This window comes from Tiliqua scincoides, chromosome 2, assembly GCF_035046505.1.
Source record: "Tiliqua scincoides isolate rTilSci1 chromosome 2, rTilSci1.hap2, whole genome shotgun sequence".
NCBI lineage: Eukaryota > Metazoa > Chordata > Lepidosauria > Squamata > Scincidae > Tiliqua > Tiliqua scincoides.
The window spans coordinates 119,075,572-119,094,404 of NC_089822.1; the positions used below are offsets into that span (position 1 = coordinate 119,075,572).

General features: G+C 47.4%; 2 protein-coding genes across 7 annotated transcripts in view; both read right to left on the reverse strand.

Annotated features, from left to right (window-relative positions):
* The window catches only part of USP11 (ubiquitin specific peptidase 11), a 32,914-nt gene extending 27,188 nt beyond the window's left edge, over nt 1-5,726 (reverse strand). The window contains exon 1 of the mRNA XM_066613425.1: nt 5,610-5,726. Coding sequence (XP_066469522.1) covers nt 5,610-5,719 — 110 coding nt within the window. The 5' untranslated portion in view covers nt 5,720-5,726. The remainder of the gene's footprint in view (nt 1-5,609) is intronic.
* Nucleotides 5,727-9,121: 3,395 nt separating this feature from the next.
* CDK16 (cyclin dependent kinase 16) overlaps nt 9,122-18,833 on the reverse strand; it is a 66,381-nt gene continuing 56,669 nt past the window's right edge. For 3 of the 6 annotated variants that reach the window (XM_066618333.1, XM_066618328.1, XM_066618331.1), the window contains 3 exons: nt 16,892-16,982; nt 15,512-15,589; nt 9,122-13,994 (listed from right to left, as the gene is read on the reverse strand). In XM_066618333.1, coding sequence (XP_066474430.1) covers nt 13,957-13,994; nt 15,512-15,589; nt 16,892-16,982 — 207 coding nt within the window. In that variant the 3' untranslated portion in view covers nt 9,122-13,956. Of the gene's footprint in view, nt 13,995-14,545; nt 14,596-15,511; nt 15,590-16,891; nt 16,983-18,833 lie in introns of all 6 variants that reach the window. The other 3 variants (XM_066618330.1, XM_066618329.1, XM_066618332.1) reach the window with 3 other exon arrangements.

The following is an 18,833-nucleotide window of genomic DNA, read 5'->3' on the forward strand; positions in this document are numbered from 1 at the left end:
TCACTGGAACAACGTCCTACACCAAGATCACAGGCACAGGAAACACCATCTTTCACTGGAACAACGTCCTACACCAAGATCACAGGCACAGGAAACACCATCTTTCACTGGAATAACGTCCTACACCAAGATCGAACCTTCCAGGCTCACCAACGTTTCTCAGCTTAGAAAGGTAAGTTCAATTTTATAGTGTGGTAGCATCAAGATCACAGTGTGTCACAGATTGTGTTGCAAGGAGCCAACCGTTTTTCATGGTGACAATGTTTTATCTTGGAGGATGCACATACATACATCCAGCAGCACCCATGAGAATCTTTGGAGGGATAATTAATAGGGGAGCTTCTCTTTTCTCCCAGTTTCCTGCTTAGCTGCAGTTGCACATACACAACCCCTGAACTTGCTCAGCACTGGACAGCTGCTCCATCCATACAGGCCAGCTCTGTAGGACAGAGGAGAGGATGGCAGGGCAGAGCCACCTGGCAACCTTAGGCACGGACCTAAAGACAAGACCCAATAGGTCCTTCCTCAGTGCTACCTATAGAGTTCTTGGTTGGGAGTCTCACAGGAGGCAGCAACACGGGACATGCCACTGCTCATCTACCAGCAACAGTGGCTGTTTCCCAAATTCCCAAAATCTGCACCCTGCCTCATGACTCTGATACCCCCAACCCATTCCCATTCTTATTCCACAGTTTGAAAAACTGGAACCTCCAGAATCTGACAGAGCTCAAATCAGTTCAATACTTCAGCTCCCACATCTGCAGGAAAATAGCATTTACAAGACAAATGAAAAAAGAGAGCCCTGTTCCCACAAACACACAGAAACACAACCAAGATCCAGGTTGAAATGACTATGTAAAAATTATGAATTTATGAAAAACAAAGATTTCATAGCTCCTCTGTCTACAAACTCAGGTCAAGCTTGCTGACCAGATCTATCCCAGAACTAACAAAGACATATGACTCAGCATCAAAACTGCTTCCTGGATGGCAGAAATCCCCAATTCATCCCCCTGGGTAAACTCATCCCTCAGAACTTCCTGTCACAACTGAAGGGCAGCTAATGAGATGTAAAGGCCACACTGCAAATCAGACCAGCTCAGCACCCTGTCTTTGGTGAGAGTTTCACCAGGTTCCCAAGGAAGTACATATTGATCATCCCTTTCGTTTACTGCCACACCATACTGGCTCCTCCTATCAGCTAAAAAGACACCAAGATGAGTCATGAGAAGGAAATAAAAAAGTGGTGGTGGTGTGGAGACGGACATGACAAACTGGATTTGGGAGAGCAAATACTGCCAAAGCAGGCTTCCTGCCTCAGCATGAAGGGTGAGATGATGACAAAGATGAGCCTGCATGGAGTGGTGGGCGGAGGAGAGGAGGTCATGGAGACTGCAAGGCTTTAAAGAAATTAGGATCTCTCTGTCCTTCTGGAGCACATCAAACAGTTCACTTTACAATTCTTATTTCATTTAGGAAGCAATCCCACACACTCTTAATTGAAAGGAAACACCATTGAATTAAATGTAATTACCTTCTGAGTAACTCTGTTCGAAACTAGGCTACACATAAAAATATAGAGCCCTACTGGATCAGGTCTATGGCCTATCTCATCCAGCTTCCTGTATCACATAGCAGCCCACCAGATGCCTCAGGGAACATATGATATCTGCACCTCGCTGCCACTCTCCTACATCTGGCATTCTATTTACCTTTGCACCCCGCAACAAAGATACTGTGCTTGGGGTTTAACTTGGGCCACTTTATTAAACACAAGTGACCCATTTTTAATGCATGAAATCTACTGAACACACCTTCCCTCCCTCACCAGTCTGGGGTAGGCAAAACAAAAACAAAAACCGCCAACCATGACCAATTCAGATGACAGAAAAAAGTTCATCAGTCCTCATGATCAGCGACCAGCTAATCTCAGACTAAATACCCATCATGATTTGTAACCTGTGATGGATTTTTCCTCCAGAAATTTGACCAATCCCCTTATGCCAGATGCCATCACCACATCCTGCAGCAATGAGTTCCATAAATTACACACTGGGTAAGAAAATATTTTCTTTTGCCTGTTCTAACTCTCCCAGCGCTCAATTTTAGTGGATGTCCCCTTGTTCTGGTGCTGTGCAAGAAGGAAAAGAGCATCCCTCCAAACATCCCCTACATAATTTTGTACGTCTCAATCATGTCTTTCGTCAGGCTTCGTAAGGGAGGTGCCCCAGCCCAATAATCATTTTAGTCGCTCTCTTCTGCACCTTTTATAGTCCCAGTATGTCCTTCCAAGATGTGGCGACCAAAACTTAATACTCGAGGTACGGCCATACCATCGAGGTGTACAATAGCATTATGACATTTGCTGTTGTATTCTCAATTCCCCTTTTTAATGATCTCAAGCATGGAACTGGAACCTTCTTCACTGCTGCTGCACATTAGGTTGACACTTTCATTGAGCTGTCCACCAGCACCCCAAGATCTCTCTCCTGATCTGTCACAGACAGCTCAGAGCCCATTAGCCTATATGCAAACTTTTGATTTTTTTTGCCCCAATATGTATTACTTTACCTTACTTACACTGAAATGCATCTGCCATTTTACTGCCCATTCTCCTAGTTTGGAGAGATCCTCCTGGAGCTCTTCACAATCCCTTCTGGTCGTCACCACCAAGAAAAGTTTAGTATCTGCAAACTTGGCCACCTCACTGCTTAACCCTGTCTCCAAGTCATTTATGAACAAGTTGAAAAGCACTGATCCCAGGATAGATACCTGGGTCACATCACTTTTCACCTCTCTCCACTGTGAAAACAGCCCATTGACACCCGCTCTGTTTCAATACACTCTCCTCTCTTTTGTAATAATTCAGTGAAGATGGTTCCTCTTATTCCACTGCTGGCTGCCATCCCCCAAGTGTCCCACCTCAGACACAATTATCATAACATATGGGATTCAACATTTCTCTAAACCCTCCTTCTGAGTGCATGAGAACAGCTAAAACAGCTAAAACAGCTGACACAGGGAGTCTGAGGTGCCCCATACAAGAGGAAGTTTGTTGCTTCACAGACTGAAACAGAAAGTTATTCCTTGGGGAACAAAGCCACACAAGTTGGCCAAAATGTCCAGGCAGAATAGAGAGCGGTGCTGTCAAAATGCAGCAGCCTTTAAGGCGGGGCAGTAAGGAAACTGAAAGTATATGGCAACTGAAAGTACATGGCAACTGAATAGCTAGAAAAGGACTAGCAACCACACTCATGGAACAAGGACAAAGCATTGCAGCATGCTTCTGGTGGTTCACCCATTTCTAAAATTAAAGTTATCATGGGAGGCAAGCAGAACTTCTGTGCCTTTATAACACCTGTATAAGAATGCAGATACAGCTCTCTCCAAACACCATATCTCCATGCTAAGCAAAGCTGAATCTATTGAAATGGTCTCATGCTACTCAGGGCTTGCCCATCCATGAGGTTAACTGAGGCAGCTGCCTCAGGCAGCAGATCTTTGTCAGCTGGCCCTCCTACACCTTCAAGGTGGATTAAGCAGAAGAGGGTGCAGAGGAGAGTAGAAGAGGCTGGCGCATCATCATGGGAGGAATGCATCTGGCATGTTGGGTCATGGGCAGACCCTGATGCAACTGTCAAAAGGCAAAGAGGTCCTGCCATAAGGACTAAATGATCCAAGCTATCTCTACATTCTGTTACAACAAAGAAGGTTGGCTATCATTAAAGAGGTGAATAATGAATATTCAGTCCTGTTGTAGTTCAGGCACGCAAACGGTGATGAAGTTTACGAAAGGGGAAGTCTTAAAAGCAGACATTAGGCAAGGGAAATGCCCACTGCCCAGATACGGTTGGGATCCCTGCATCAAGGAGTCAAAAAGGAAGCACACAAAGGAGGCACACAACCACACACAAGAGCATTATACCCTTAGTTGATTCAGAATAATTTTCCCTTCCCTAACCCAAGCCCACAGTCATTAATGTGAAGTAGAATTTTCATGCCACAGGTGAGTGCGCAACAAAAGAATGAGACAAGATTCACCCGTCACACTTTAAGCCATTTCTGCCCAGCATTGCATATACGCAACAGGGACCAAATGTGTACACTTGCAGGCCAGGCAAAAATGGGTTTAAGCAGCCCAATCGTGGCTGTAAAAGGGATGCTAGAACTGTGCTAGGTTGCAACCAATCTAAAGAGCGTACACTTCTGCAGTTACATATGATGGGGTGGGGAGCAGTGGCAGGGAATGGAACAGAAAAGGGAAGGCACACCAGCCTATGTATGCTAACTTGGCTCACTTGGCCTAATCTCAGTTTGGAGATACTTACAGCCCAATCCTATGCTTACTGTCTACTAAGTCTCATTATAGTCAATGGGGCTTACTCCCAGGAAAGTGCATATCAGACTTACTCCCAAATACTATAAACTGCGTGGGGATGTGTGTGGGGGGGTGCGGGCAGGTGATGCAGAGCCTTCCCAGCAGAGTTCTTTGAAAAGCATCACTGCCATGAGAGGCACCCAAGCACCCACAATCCATGCACTTTGTGTGAGGCACCTTGCAGAGCTGTCTGCACTAAAAGATGCATCTCTGCCCCCAGGAACTGTTCCAATTGAACTGTTTCCTTGAGCATTTGTTGCTGTGCTGACATCTGGTGCTGTTGAGTGAGCTTGCACTGAGTTGGGGTGCAGCCTTTCTCCAGACCTCTTGGATTCCTTGGAAGTTTTGTCCAGATAAACGTGCTCAGGCTTGTATGATGAGACTGAATCCAACACCAGTGTCCCAGGCACCATATACACAGGGATGGGGAGTGGGTGGGTGGGTGGAGACCGGTGAGGCAGAGCCTCCCTACTGGAGTCCACCACTGTCTGAGGCACCCAAGTGCCCACAACCCGCATGCAGTGGGTGGGTGGGAGCAGCTGAGGCAGAGCCTCCCCACTGGAGTCCTTCAAAAAGCACCACTGCTGTGTGACGTTCCCAAGCACTCACAACCCACGTGCCTCACCTACCCCCACCCACCTACTCACCACACATGGGTTGTGGGTGCTTGGGCGCCTCACACAGCAGCAGTGGACTCCAGTGGGGAGGCTCTGCCTCACCTGCCCCCACCCACCCCACGTCCCTGGTATGTTCAGTCTCACAACACATGCCTGAGCGCCTTTACCTGGACAAAACTTCCACGGACTCTGTGGGATGCGGAGAAAGGCTGCCCCAGCCAGTGCAAGCTCACTCAGATGTCAACAGACACTGAAGGAAGCAGTTCCACAGGAAGCTCCTCGGGGCAGAGACGCCTCTGCGAGTGCGGGCCGCTCTGCCAGGCGCCATCCCCCCGACGACCCCAGGCAGCTCACGAGGGAACAAGGCGGCAGCCACCTCGTGGCGGGGAGCAGAGCGCGCCCCGAAGGGAGGCCGAGGAGGGAGGAGGCAGGCGACCCCCGAGAGCCTCTGGCCGGAGAGCGCCTCGGGACGCCTGAGGGGCTTCTCCCCCCAACGAACCCGAACTGGCGCTCAGCGGCGGAGACGCGGCGCCCACTCCGGCCCCCTCGAGGGCTGAGCCGCGGATACAAAGGGGCTCGCCTCGCCTCGCCTCCGCCCGCAGCTCGGCGCTCACCACTTCTCCCCCGCTTGCAGGGGCCGCTCCCGCCCGGGCTGTCCGGGGCCCTCGCCCTCCACCTGCTGCTTCTGGGCCTCCAGCGCCGGCATCCCCCGCTCCGCCGCCATCTGCTCCCGCCCCTCCTCCGCTCCTCCGCCGGCCCGGAAGCCGCCAGCGGAGGCACCTTATTTCCCACTCCCGGCTTGCTCGCAGCCCCGCCCCCCGCTTCCGTCTCGCCATGATAGGTGTGGCAAATGGGGACAGAGGAAGACCGGAACCGGCGCCATGCTGAGTGTGGCCACCTCGCCAAGGGCGGCGCTGCGCGTGCGCGATTCCCTGCGCTCCCATTGGCTGCTTGGTGGAAAAGGCAGGCGACGTGAAGGGCTGGGAGAACGTCCGTGTGGGCAAAGACTAGTCGGATTGTGCTGGTGTCCGCTCGGAATAGGAAGGTGCCGGGTGCCGACACGGCGACGGCGCTGAGAGAAATGAGCGTGGCACTCTGTCCTCCCCGTAGCGAAGTCGTTGCACGCATTGGGTGTTCTGGCGATACCCTTGCCGCCATGTTTGTTATGGGCACGCCCTCCCTCTGTTCTGGTTAGTCAGCCATGTTTGCTGCTGGCAGAAACCTGACGCCATCTTGAGTGTGTCTCTCAGGAGCCCGAGCGGGCGTGGCCGAAGCAGGCTTGAGAACAGGGTGGGTGTGGGGGGGGGGAGACTATCTGCAGCCCTGGACAGGCGTCCTCGGAGTGCAGTGGGACCTGCTCTCGTGTCAGTGCCTACAGGGTGGCAGCCCAAGCCGCAGGGGGAAGGGGCTGATGAATGCCCACCATACAGTGCATGTAGGCAAGGAAGGCATGTAGTGCATTCAGGCCCCTCCACAAGGCTCAGGTGGAGAACTATAAAAACCCATGAAATTAAATTGCCAGCTTCCGGTTCACACTTACCTGGGAGAAAGCCCCATTGACTATAATGGGGCTTACTTCTGAGTAGACATGCATAAGCGTGGGCTTTCAGGCTGCAATCCTATCCACCCTTTCCTGAGAGTAAGCCCCACTGACTCTAATGGAACTTTCTTCTGAGCTAACATGCATAGCATTGGCCTCTAAATCCCAACATGCATTTCGGATGAGAGCCTAAACATGGGCAAAGGCTGCAGGAAGAACATTATTTTGGGAAAACAAAAGGAGCTAAAATTAAGGTACTTTTGGAGCAGAAGTACAGGAGATGGTGACACAAAACCAACTTTTGCTTTGAAAAATACACTGGGGAATTTGGTTACAAAGTTGGTCTGTGGAACTCCTTGCCACAGGATGTGGTGATGGCATCTGGTCTGGATACCCTTAAAAGGGGATTGGACAAGTTTCTGGAGGAAAAACCCATTATGGGTTACAAGCCATATGGTCTGATCCAGCAGGGCTGTTCTTATTATGTGTACTGAATAATGCATTCTATAAGAAGGAACTGACCATATAAGAACAGCCCCACTGGATCAGGCCATAGGCCCATCTAGTTCAGCTTCCTGTATCTCACTGTGGCCCAGCAAATGCCCCAGGGAGCACACCAGATAGCAAGAGATCTGCATCCTGGTGCCTCCCTTGTATCTGGCATTCTGACATAGCCCATTTCTAAAATCAGGAGGTTGCACATACAAATCAGGAGGTTGCACATCATGGCTTGTAACCACAGAAACCCTTAGTAAAGAACCAGGGACCCATATCTTCCTACGGTCACACATGAAGAAAAGTGAACAAGGCAAGCCTTGTTCTAGTAGTAGTAGTAGTAGTAGCAGCAGCAGCAGCAGCAGCAGCAGCAGCAGCAGGTATACACAAAGATTGATGTTTCCATCACACTTTTTAACTGGAGTCCTTGAAGATGCTCACAATTTTGATAAGATACAATTAGCCTTCCACTTTAGTACTAATTGCAAAACTACTCCAGGAGTTGTAGGTGCTTGCTACCTCTCACCTTCCCTCACCCAATGCTTTGGTTATGCTCTCATCTCATCAGTTCCTGCAGGGCAGGGAAGCTGACAGCCATGCTGGCTGGGGGGGTGGTTTTGTTTAAAGTGGAAAATTAAGTGTAGGTATTGCTGATCGATATTGCAATCCACTTTGGAATGCTAGTTGAAAAGCAGGTAGAAATCAAATATATAATGTGCCTGCCTTGCTTTCTGACAGGAAGAGTTTTTTTTAATGCAGGAAAGGTCTATATAAGAAGATTGGGTTCCATTTGAACCTCCTGCATACAAAGAATTCTTGCAAAATCCACAAAGGTTTGTATATCACCATAACCATTTTCACAGGAATTCTCCAAAAGGTGAGGTGCAGGCTACAATTAGCCATTTTACAAGGGTTCGAGTTATACAGTGTTTAAGATGCTAGTTGATGTTTAAATTATGCAAGTTTCTTTAGCCACAGGTCTACTTGTTACACATAAGGCAGACAAGTCTCTGTTTCAAATGAAGTGCTTACATCAGCAGTTTTCACTCAAGCAACTTCCGTCCTCATATCTTGTGAGCAGATGTGCGTTTATGTTTATTTTCTTTGGTACAAAAGCCCTTGTTTAAAATGAGGGCCTTTTGTGTGATTGAGACCGAGTCTATCTCATATTGTGCCTCTTCTGGGAAAATGGGCTGCCTTTTCTCCCTTACCTTTCCAAGGCCTTTCCAAGTCTCACTGTGACTTTGGTCCATGGCACTTGTGCACCTATACATGCTATGCACCATAGCACCTAGACATGCTATGGTTTGCTAACAAAATCCAGATTTTGGAACTTGCTCATGGTAGAACCTTGAAACTACTTTTGATCCTTTCAAAATAGTGTCTGGCTCCCATATACAAGCATGTTTAATGTTGTCTTGTCCTAAAACAGTTTGAAACCCAAAACATTGAGTATCCACATATCCAACAGACAGCACATGCTTTACAGCAGAGTGGGTAAGCTTCAGGCTTGCAAATCTACTTGTCCCCGTCCCCGTCCCCCAAATATCACCAACATCCAGCTTTTGGACAATGTGAAAAATTGGTGGGAAAGGCAACCTGTAGAGGAAGAATGATAGGTGCAAATTCAGATATGAAGGCAAACCATGAGTATTAATTCAAACAGGAGCTCCTTGAAGGGAGTGGCCCTGCTCCATGGCAGCAACAGTGATGCAGATGCCAAGGACCTCCAGCAGGGTCCTGGAGGCTGAAAACCATAAGTAGCTTTAGATCAGAGATAAGGGTTTTGTAAAGAAGCTGCAGAGAAGATCAAAGGAGACTGCAAGCTTCCAAGATCCTGCAGGAGGCCAGTATTGCCCCCCCCCCCAGTAAAAAAGGCCCTTGGCAGTGGTAGCACTGTGATCTCTGCAGCACTGTTGCTGCCACCTCCCCTCCCCCTCCCTGCCCACACGAACACTTACCTAGTTCCCAGCTCCCCTGTAGGTGTTTGGGAGCACTGTTCTAGCCTTTTACTGGCCACTTCACAAGGCCAACCACCATAGAGCTAGATCCTCTATCACCACCCAAAAGATAAACACTGGACACTTGAAGTTCAAGGAGACTTTTAATCAACCCCGTACATTTGGACATGATGTATTTGTTAACCCTGGATGGGGCCAGGGGGAGCATCTGGGCATATTCTGCCTTTTTCCCCCCCTCAGGGCATTTCCTTCTGTAATGATCAGTTTAGATCTGTTAAATAGAAGGCTGCTCCTTCAATTCAAGTTATGTACAAGACAGAGTTTCCTTTTCCATACTGGGATGATTGTACTTCATATCCATCTTGTCAATGCTGGGCAGGGGTGGGGGAGCACATGGAGATAGTCCATTCCACATGCTAATGATTATCCATTCCAGGGTCTCAGTTTGCTGCAAGAAAGGGTTGTTTATCACCTCCAGCCCAGAAATTAAGCTGAGAACTTCTCTCAACTCCCAAGAAATTAGTCCAGATCCTCTGTACATTCACTGTTCAGTAGGCCATCTTGGGGTTCCCTCTCACAAGACAATCCAATCCTTCTTCAGATGTGGACTAAGAATACATCTATACTATAAACCAATTTGCTTAACTGTCATTGTCCTCATCCTCACCTCTGCAAAATGAATTCTCTACACAAGAAACGTGTCTCAACCAAATTCTCAGCACCCTTTCCAAATTGCAATTCCCACAGTCAGGAAGTCCTGACAACTAACCCAGTTTAAAAAAAAAAATCAGTTCCTTGTAGCACAGATTTAATCCTTGTATCCACTTTTGCTACACTTCCTTCTCTGCATTCTAGAATTCCATTTCTTTTCTTCCAGCAGCAGAAGAAATGGAAAGCATTTCCATGAACCAAACTGGATTCAATCCTGGACTGAAATAATGCAGCAACATATGTCTTGGCCACTGCCTCCCCACTACTCCACTCAGACTACTTTGTATCAGGAGCTCCTGTAGGCCCTATGCAGCTATAACACTTATCCACAGTTAAGAATATTTTAATATCTAACCACGGTTAAGGATGGCTAGAAACCAGAATGGGAAACCATGATCTGAAGTGAGTTTGCAAGTCATTGTTGTGTTAACCATGGTCAAGCACAATAATTGCAACAAGAAAACCATGGTTAAGGCAATTTTCCTACCACTCTAATCCTTCTGGTATTTCATAATACATGCCCTCCAGATATAAGGCTTAGTTGGACAAACTAAGACATGGTTTTACAGTACATTTGTGTACTTAATCAGGGTTAAGGCAACAATACAACTATGGTCAATTCTAACCATGATTAAATGTTATATCTGCAGGGAAAAGAGCAATAGAAAAACACAAACCCCAAATGACAAGCTTCTACTGAAAACAGAGCTGAATCCTTCAGGTCCAGAGATGGCAGATTTTTCTTTAAGTGTTATGAGGTAAGAATAACTTCTGCCTCAACAGTTCCAGAGCTCTTAAAGAAACAGATCTTGGTAAGAAGATGACAACTGTAACTGGATGGGGCAAGAACCAGGTCTCCCTAACATAAGCCTCTTCAGTCTTAAGGTGCATCAGAGGGAGGAGCTGAAAAGAAAAACTGGTAAGCCAGAGTCTAGAGTAGAACAGGCAGGAGCAGAAGAGAGGGCCATGCAGGTGGCTACTGAGCAAAAAAGGACCCTTTGTTGCTATCTCTGAAATAAAAGAAGGAGGGGTGTTCTTGCCTGTTTTTTAGAAACTCTTTGTGTAAAGAGCCCTCTTTTATCCCCTGAGCATTAGATACTGTAGGCCTATTCACAGTGGCTATCCCTTGGCCTTCTATGATGATGCCTTCTATATTGGGATTTGCCTAAAGATTTCATCATCACACAGGCAACTGCATCTGAGCACCAGGCCAAAAGATGTCTTGCACCCCAGCACAAGGCAAGCTACATTTCTACACACCCTCTGTAGAGAAGGCACATTCAGAAATCTTCCATTGCCTGAGGGTCATAATAATAATAATATGGCTCTCATTGGGGAAAAAAAATTACTGAACCTTACAAGCACTTCATGCTGCATATAAAAATGGTTAAATATGTACATATATATACACACACACACATTATATATATTATATATAATAGGCCGTGATCAAAGGGAGGAAGGTTGGGTGCCATCTTGTCTATACATATACAGAGAACAAAAGGGAAGAATTGAATCAACATCCTTCAAGTTCAAGCACCCAGGCCTTTGTGCCCTGAGCTAAAGAAACAGTCGTGCCCACCAGGGGAGTTGCAATTCTCTTGGGCTCTCTAAGCTAGGGATAAAGGCTGTAGACATTCTCCTCTTCCTCCGAGACATCATTTGGTAGTATAGCCAGAAGGATGGAGAGCCAAAATCTTTGGGGATCACATGCACAAGCAGGATTCTCCAGGAATTTAAATGACTAAATGATAAAATCTCATGAGTTTTTGTGTAAAAATAGATTTGGGACTGATAAATCTTTGAAGAAATAATGGCTTATGTAATACAAAGAAGAAGGCAAGGGAACCAGGTCTTAAAGAATGAGCTATGAGGCAGACTAACTTTGAAGTTGATGTTTGTAGAGTAGCAGTTTGAACAGGGATTGGTTAACCTTTGAATAACAGTCTAGTAAAACCCAGAGTAAGGACTGAATAAGAGACATAGGGCACAATCCTAACCCACACTGGAGCAGGCAAGCCAGGAGGCTTGCACTGCATCCAACGCAGGATTGCAGCGAGCAGCAGCTCAACCACAGGCAAGGGGAAGCTTCTCCGCTTACCCGTGGGTAAGGGCTGCACGCCCCTATGGGTCACCTCAGACCTGTGCCACCTCTGGAGGTGGCGCAAGTCCAAGGAGAGCAGAGCAGCCTGAAGCCGCTCTGCTCGCCCCAGGGATGGGGGTTGGGATCTGGCATAACCGCCGGGTCCCAGCCTCGCCCCCGGATCCCCGCACGCCGCCCTCCCCACACCCACCTTTGCCGCTTATGTTGGTGCACTCGCGCTGACACAAGTGGCAGCGCGGGAGCCGCGGCAGAGGCTTCTGCCTCCATCCGCGCGTCGGCACATCTGAATGCACCGACACAGCTCCCACCTAAGGAGGCACAAACGTGCTTTATGGCACATTTGCGACCCTCTAAGGGCACCTATACCGGCATAACTGCCGGTTAGGATTGCACCCTAATTCATTCTTGTGCAGTTTTATGGCAGAGAAAGCCTTGCAAGTAAGGACTAGGTGGCAACTGGTTTATCTCAGAATAGCTACAGGTATACTTTCTGACACAGAAAAAAAGGACTCTATTTGCATAAGGGCCAAGGAGCATCCAAGTAAAGAACCTCATAAGATATTAAGCTTGCAGAAACCGATGCTGAGAACTAAGCACAATGGAGGAAAGACTGAGACAAACGCAAGGTGAAGACCAAATACGGGCTTAGTAAGTGCCCATAGCATTACAGAAAGGTTTGGCTACTATATTCAGATTTAGGAAATACTGGACAAACAACATGTAGTGATCATATAAGGATTGCGAGACACAGAATTATGAAGTCAAGGGAAATGAAACACAGCTCACCTAGAACTTCTCCTGCTTAAGCTTCACTGAAATGAATGGGACTGGTCTTTGCAGGCAGTGGCGGACCTCCCCAGCCCCACACCCCAGGACAGAGGTCCACGATGGCACCCTCCCCGCAGGCTGTCGCAACCCCCACACACACGGAAATCCACCCCCACCCATTCGCCTGAGGTTCCCCAGTGCTATAAACTGCACTTCCGGGAAATCATAAGCAGTTTCCGACCCTGTTGGGAGCCTCAGAGAAGCTTCTGCGGAGTTCTAGAGGCTCATGCCTAGGGCATTTGCCCCATAGACTGAATGGGACGTCCGCAATTGTTTGCAGGTGAAGTTTCTAGGTGGGTTATGCCCATGAAGGGAAAGGCATAAAGGCAAACTGACTACTAAGCAAGCAATGGAAGAGATATGGCCAAGCAAGAAGAATAACTCAGCAGAGATTGATAGCACTGATCAAATACGTGGGGAGAGACCAAATGAGGCACAAATCAAGACCTAAAGGAAGACATAAGCAAAAGAAGAAACAGAGAAAGTCAGCTTTGGTGTGAGGAGAAAACTGGAAGAAGCAAGCTAGAAATGAGCAGCCTGGGAAATGGGGAATTCTCCTTACAGCAGGAAAGACACCTGGATGAATATCCCAACTGGGAAGAAGGAAGCAAGGAAGAAAGGGATTTTTGCTCCCAAAAGACTCAGAGAGGCCTCCGAGGTTACCTGCTCACCTGCCCAGCATCTGGGCCTCTAAACAAACATCCACATCAGGAAGACTTCTGCCTCACATCCACAGAAAGGCAGTTATAATGAGCATGTCTTTGTGTCTGTGGGTCAAATAAAACAAGAATCCACTCATCCTCCAACATGATAACTTTAACACCCCACTGCTGCCTTCTGATATACACAATACAGAGGATGGCGACACAGGCAAAGTGGCCCCCATGCTTGTTCTTCCTCCTCCAGGTTTTTCTCCTTCCTGCCCCCATCAGGATGAGGTGGGTTGACTCCCTTGTAGTTAATACTGTACACTCCCCACAGCTGGAGAGGATAGGGCAGGGGTGTCTCTCTTTATAGATATTTGTAAATATAATATTTATAATATTGCATTGAAAAAATAAAACTTAAAAAATAAAATGAAACACCATGTGTGAGAAAGGGGGAGAGAGTCCATCCCAGCAGCAGAGGGCATTGGTGCCTGGCTGTTGGATGCCAGGGGAGAGTCATGCTTATCCTTGGCTCCAGGTCCCACCCTCACCCCTGTGAAATTCCAGCACGAGTCCTCACTGCACAGTCGGATTCAATGACGCTGACGGTGGGGGTGTGCATAGGGTGGGGGAGCTAGTTCACTTTCAACCCCCGGGAACCCGGATCCATGGGTCTCAAAGCAGCAGGCTCGGTCGTCCGTTCTGCCCATTCACTGCAGGAAAACAGCAAAGTGTTTTGGGCAAGATGATTTTTGTTTCTATTTGCTACCACAATGCCACCTGCCAATTCTCCCCCATATTATCATAATCATGTTAGCATTTATATATAGCTTTGAATCTCTTCAGTGCTTCCCAGTAATTCTTATGACAACCAATCCCTGCATTATCCCACACTGCAGATTCAGGGGCAAGTATCCCACACTGAGGCTGAAGGAAAGTACCTAAAGCCACTAAGTGAACTCATGGCAGATGTGAGATTTGAACCAGGGCCTTCCTGGTTCCCAGTTACACTACACTACAGTCTACAAGCTCTTTTCCTGGTTCTCATCCCACACTGTACCTCCCTCCCCCTGCTTCTGATCCCAAACAATACAGGACCCACAAGTGGGTGTGTATCATGGTGGAAAGCAAGAGCTCAGGTGGGGTAGGGCAGGGACAGAGAAAGGACTACAACCATGGGCAGATGAGAGGGAGAGATGCTGGTTTGTCATGCGGAGAACAGGAAAGGGTGCAGATGGAAGGAAGTGTGGGAGGTCACATATACCTGACCTGGAGGCTAAAATTCAGTGTCCAGTACCCGGAATGCAGCGCTGCCTGTGGGAGAGGAGAGTCTGTTCATGGCACAGCCGCCAAATATTGCTACAGGGACTGGACACTGTACAGCTACCAAGGGATAGGGAACAAGATATTTGGGACAAGATGCCATCATATAGGAATTGGGAAGGAGAAAGGGGCAGGTGGCTGTCAAGGTACATCTTGCCCTTTCTATGCTGAACAACTGGACCACCTGCTCAGCATCAAAGTTGGTCCAAGGCATTTTGGCATAGAGACAGAAAATCCAGCAGTATCCCGAGCCCACCCAATAATGTAGGGCAGTGGTTCTCACACATTTAGCATTGGGACCCACTTTTTAGAAAAAGAATCTTGTCAGGACCCACTGGAAGTGATGACATGACCGGAAGCGACATCATTGAGCAGGAAAATTTTTAACAATCCTAGGCTGCAATCTTATGTACACTTACCCAGGAGTAAGTCCTATTTACTATCATTGTTAAAAGCACATACATGTTAGAAGTAGAGGTCTGTAACTTTTCCCCAAATGCAGTCACATGTTATGGTAGCATCAAGTATAATATAATAAAAATAAAATTTTGAAATGAATGGGGACCCACCTGAAATTGGCTCGCGACCCACCTAGTGGGTCCCGACCCACAGTTTAAGAAACACTGATATAGGGAGACAATACACCGGGAAATTGTCCTGCACACATTTCATCAAAATGAATGGGAGTTGTGCCCACTGTCAGATCTGTTTTCCATTCTGCAGCTGAATCACTTTAGACTCGCCCCAAAGCCTACCTCTGACTTAGATGACTCCCCAGCAGAAAAGTAAAGGATGGTAAGGAAAGTTGGGAAAAGAGCTGGAGCAAAAGTGGGCAGGGGTTAAGTTCCAGTGGGCAGTGCTGATGGAAAGGTAGGTAGGACTCCTGCTGATAGGCACTGCTTCTCACCTGATTCGGGCAGGGAGGCCGATCTCAGTCCCGTCTCTTTCTGTAACTGAATCTCCTTTAGTGCAAATATTGACGTTGCTGCAAGACAAGGAAGTGAAGAGCAAGAAAATACAGAGATGAGATGCCTTGTGGTTGGCCCACCCTTCTATAACAATAGTGTGAACAAGCATTTGAATCAACAAAGGGACAAAAAAACATTTATGTTCTTGAGTCAAGCATTTTTTTTTTTTAATAATTTATACCCCGCCTTTTTGCCCAACGGGCACACAATAATAAACGGGCACACAAAATTGGTGCAAATAATTTGCACCAATAATCTCTGAATTATATGATATTTTATGACCTTGCCAGTTAGATCCCATGGAGATTTAGGGATTTTTTTTTGTACTTGCCCCTGAAAACAGAATGTTTACATTTTGCATTCAGATGATGCACAATGAAGCCAATTTTTAACATGTGTGAAATTTTGTTCCAGTCCAAAGCTTCATCAAGCTTCAAAGTGAATTAAATAATACTAGCTGATTAGTCATCTGCCTTTAACCAACAAATTAAGTTAAAATGTATTTGCATATTACCAATAGCTCAATAATACGGTCCCTTTTGAGGGAAGTTCAAGGTAATTTATATGAGAACAAAAGCTAGCTGTTTGAAAGAAATGCTGGCTACATTGCACTAGTTCTGGTGAAACTTGGGACACCAACTGGCTGACTGGTTGTGATGCTATAGAATGTTTATTCCATCTTCTCAAATCCACAGCCCAGTTTTTGTGTGAAGGGATAGCATGGCTGGGATTAAAATCTCACATAATCCCTGTGAAAGGAACAGCTAAGGGACTAGAAAGCTGACCACAAGCTGGTTCAAATGATACTCGACTCTTGAAATGAAAGGATTTCTGTCTTGTTACAAGTAGCACAGAAGGGAGAAGCCTGCCAATGACTGCTTCTAGTTCACAGCAATATTATGATTCTGTCCCAATTACACAAACATGCTGAGAACAAAACAGTTTCCAAAATAATACGTCTTTGTCTCTCAGCCCAACTCTGCACAATACAGTATATCCTCACTGATTAATCAACCAAAACTTGTTGATTAATTTACCATTTGAATCAAATAAATCTTGCTGTACTATTAATAAAAGAAACAGCCAGAGGATGGGATGGAAATAAGGGAAAACAGGGTAATTCCTGTCAAAGACAGACAGATCACAGCTCGTAAGTGATGCTGTTCTCTTGGTATGGTTGTCCACACTCATCGTGAATGCCACATTCCCTTATGCAAGTGCCATGGGCCAGATCACACCACCCACTACCACCACCACCTCATTTGCCAATCCCAACTTTCCACAGTACTGGCCTCCCTCCACCCTCAGCCTGCACCTACTATCCGGGAGCTTGAGGACTCGCTCTCCCAGACTGTGGAAGAACAGGTGCCGCATGGCCTCATCTGCAGAGATCCGTTTCCTGCCCTCAAACTGCATTTGTGGGGAGAGGAGAAAAAGAGAAATAAAGCCCAAGTGATGTACCAAAAATACAGTCATGTGTCATGCTCCCACAAAGAAAACCATGTTCTTCCCCGTCCCCAAGAAAATGCCTCCATAGCAACCATGCAAAAGTTTCTGTCAAAGCCTCACACCAAGCACTTATGCTTTGAAATGAGCCCCAGCCCTGAATAACTACAAATTCCAGATACTGACTATGAATTCCCATCCTGTGTGATGGTAGCGGCAAAGATTTTTTTCCAATGGGGTGAAAACAGACAGCTATGTCCATGGCTTAAACAGACAGCATAGTAACTTATGTCAGGCATAACCTGGGTGGACACTGGTCACTGTTTTTCCACTGGTTTTATCTCATCTGTACCTGATGTATAGTGAAATCCTCCCTACCACTTGGCAAGATGAATATATGATGAAGCATCTCTGAGGTGAGAAAGCTCAGCCCAGTTGTAGACAAGCCCATCTTTACAGGCTTGTCTGTAATGATCTGTCAAGCAGCAAGGAGAATTTACAAATTATCACTGTATCAGAAATCTGGAAAAGCACAGGTGGGACAAAATACTCATCATTTGTTATACACAACTAGCCCACCAAGAAGTTGCATGCATACTGGAATATCACTACTGGGAAAATGAATTGTCACACTTCATCCACTGAAAGAGATATTCTTTCCAAGTCCATAGTAATTTGCTTTCAATGGGTGAGAGGAAAGAATATTGGTGCAAGTCAGAGACTAGTCCTTTTTAATTCTATTCTGAATAGGTAGCCATGTTCTTATATTGCAGAACAAACAACAAAAAGACTAACAAATGTATTGTCACTTGAGCTTTTTGGGTCTAGAGCAGTGGTGGCTAACCTATGGCACGTGTGCCACAGAGGGCACACAGAACCTTCTCTGTGGGCACTCGCGCCATTGCCCCAGCTGCCAGGCATGAGCCTCTGCTCAGTGCCCCTGGGAGGCGCCAGCAGCTGCGGGCGTCTGCTGTGGAAGGCTGAGGAGTCTTCGCAGCCACAAAGCCAGCCTCCTTCTGCTCAGCAGCAGCCGGGGCAAAGGAGGGAGGGGCGAGGCCAAGGGGGGGAAGGAACAGACAGCAGGGGGAAGAGGGAGATCAGGCAGGGGACTGACGCCAAAGACCCAGTCGTGCTCCCAAGACACCCCATCTAGCCAGGTCCCCCGGGGTGGAGTAAGGCTGAGAGGCTTTGTGAGGGGACGTTTCTCACATTACCCCCAGCAGCCCAATGGGAACGCTTCCTCCCTCCCCTGTCTGGGTTAAGGCGGGCGGCTCAAACGCAGCGTGAAGGTGCAACATGTCAGGCAGGCACAGCAAAGCTGCTGCTGGTGGTGCTGGTCCTGAAGTAAGTCTCATTAAAGTCATTGGGGCTTGCTCCCAGGAAAGCATGGCTAGGATTGCAGCCTCAGAACCCAAGCCTATGCATGTCTACTCAGAAGAAGTCCCATTAGAGTCAGTGGGGCCTGCTCCCAGGAAAGCGCGGCTAGGATTGCAGCCTGAGAGCCCAAGCCTATGCATGTCTACTCAGAAGGAAGTCCCATTAGAGTCAATGGGGCCTGCTCCCAGGAAAGCGCGGCTAGGATTGCAGCCTGAGAGCCCAATCCTACTGTCTACTCAGTAGGATTGCATGTCTACTCAGAAGTAAGTCCACTGCAGTCAGTGGGGCTTACTCCCAGGAAAGTGAGGGTAGGATTGCAGCCCTAGTCAAAAGGGGAGGGTTGCTCCTAGTTTAAGAGCCCAATCCTATGCATGTCTACTCAGGAGTCAGTCCCATTATAGTCAATGGGGCTTGCTCCCAGGAAAGTGTGGCTAGGAT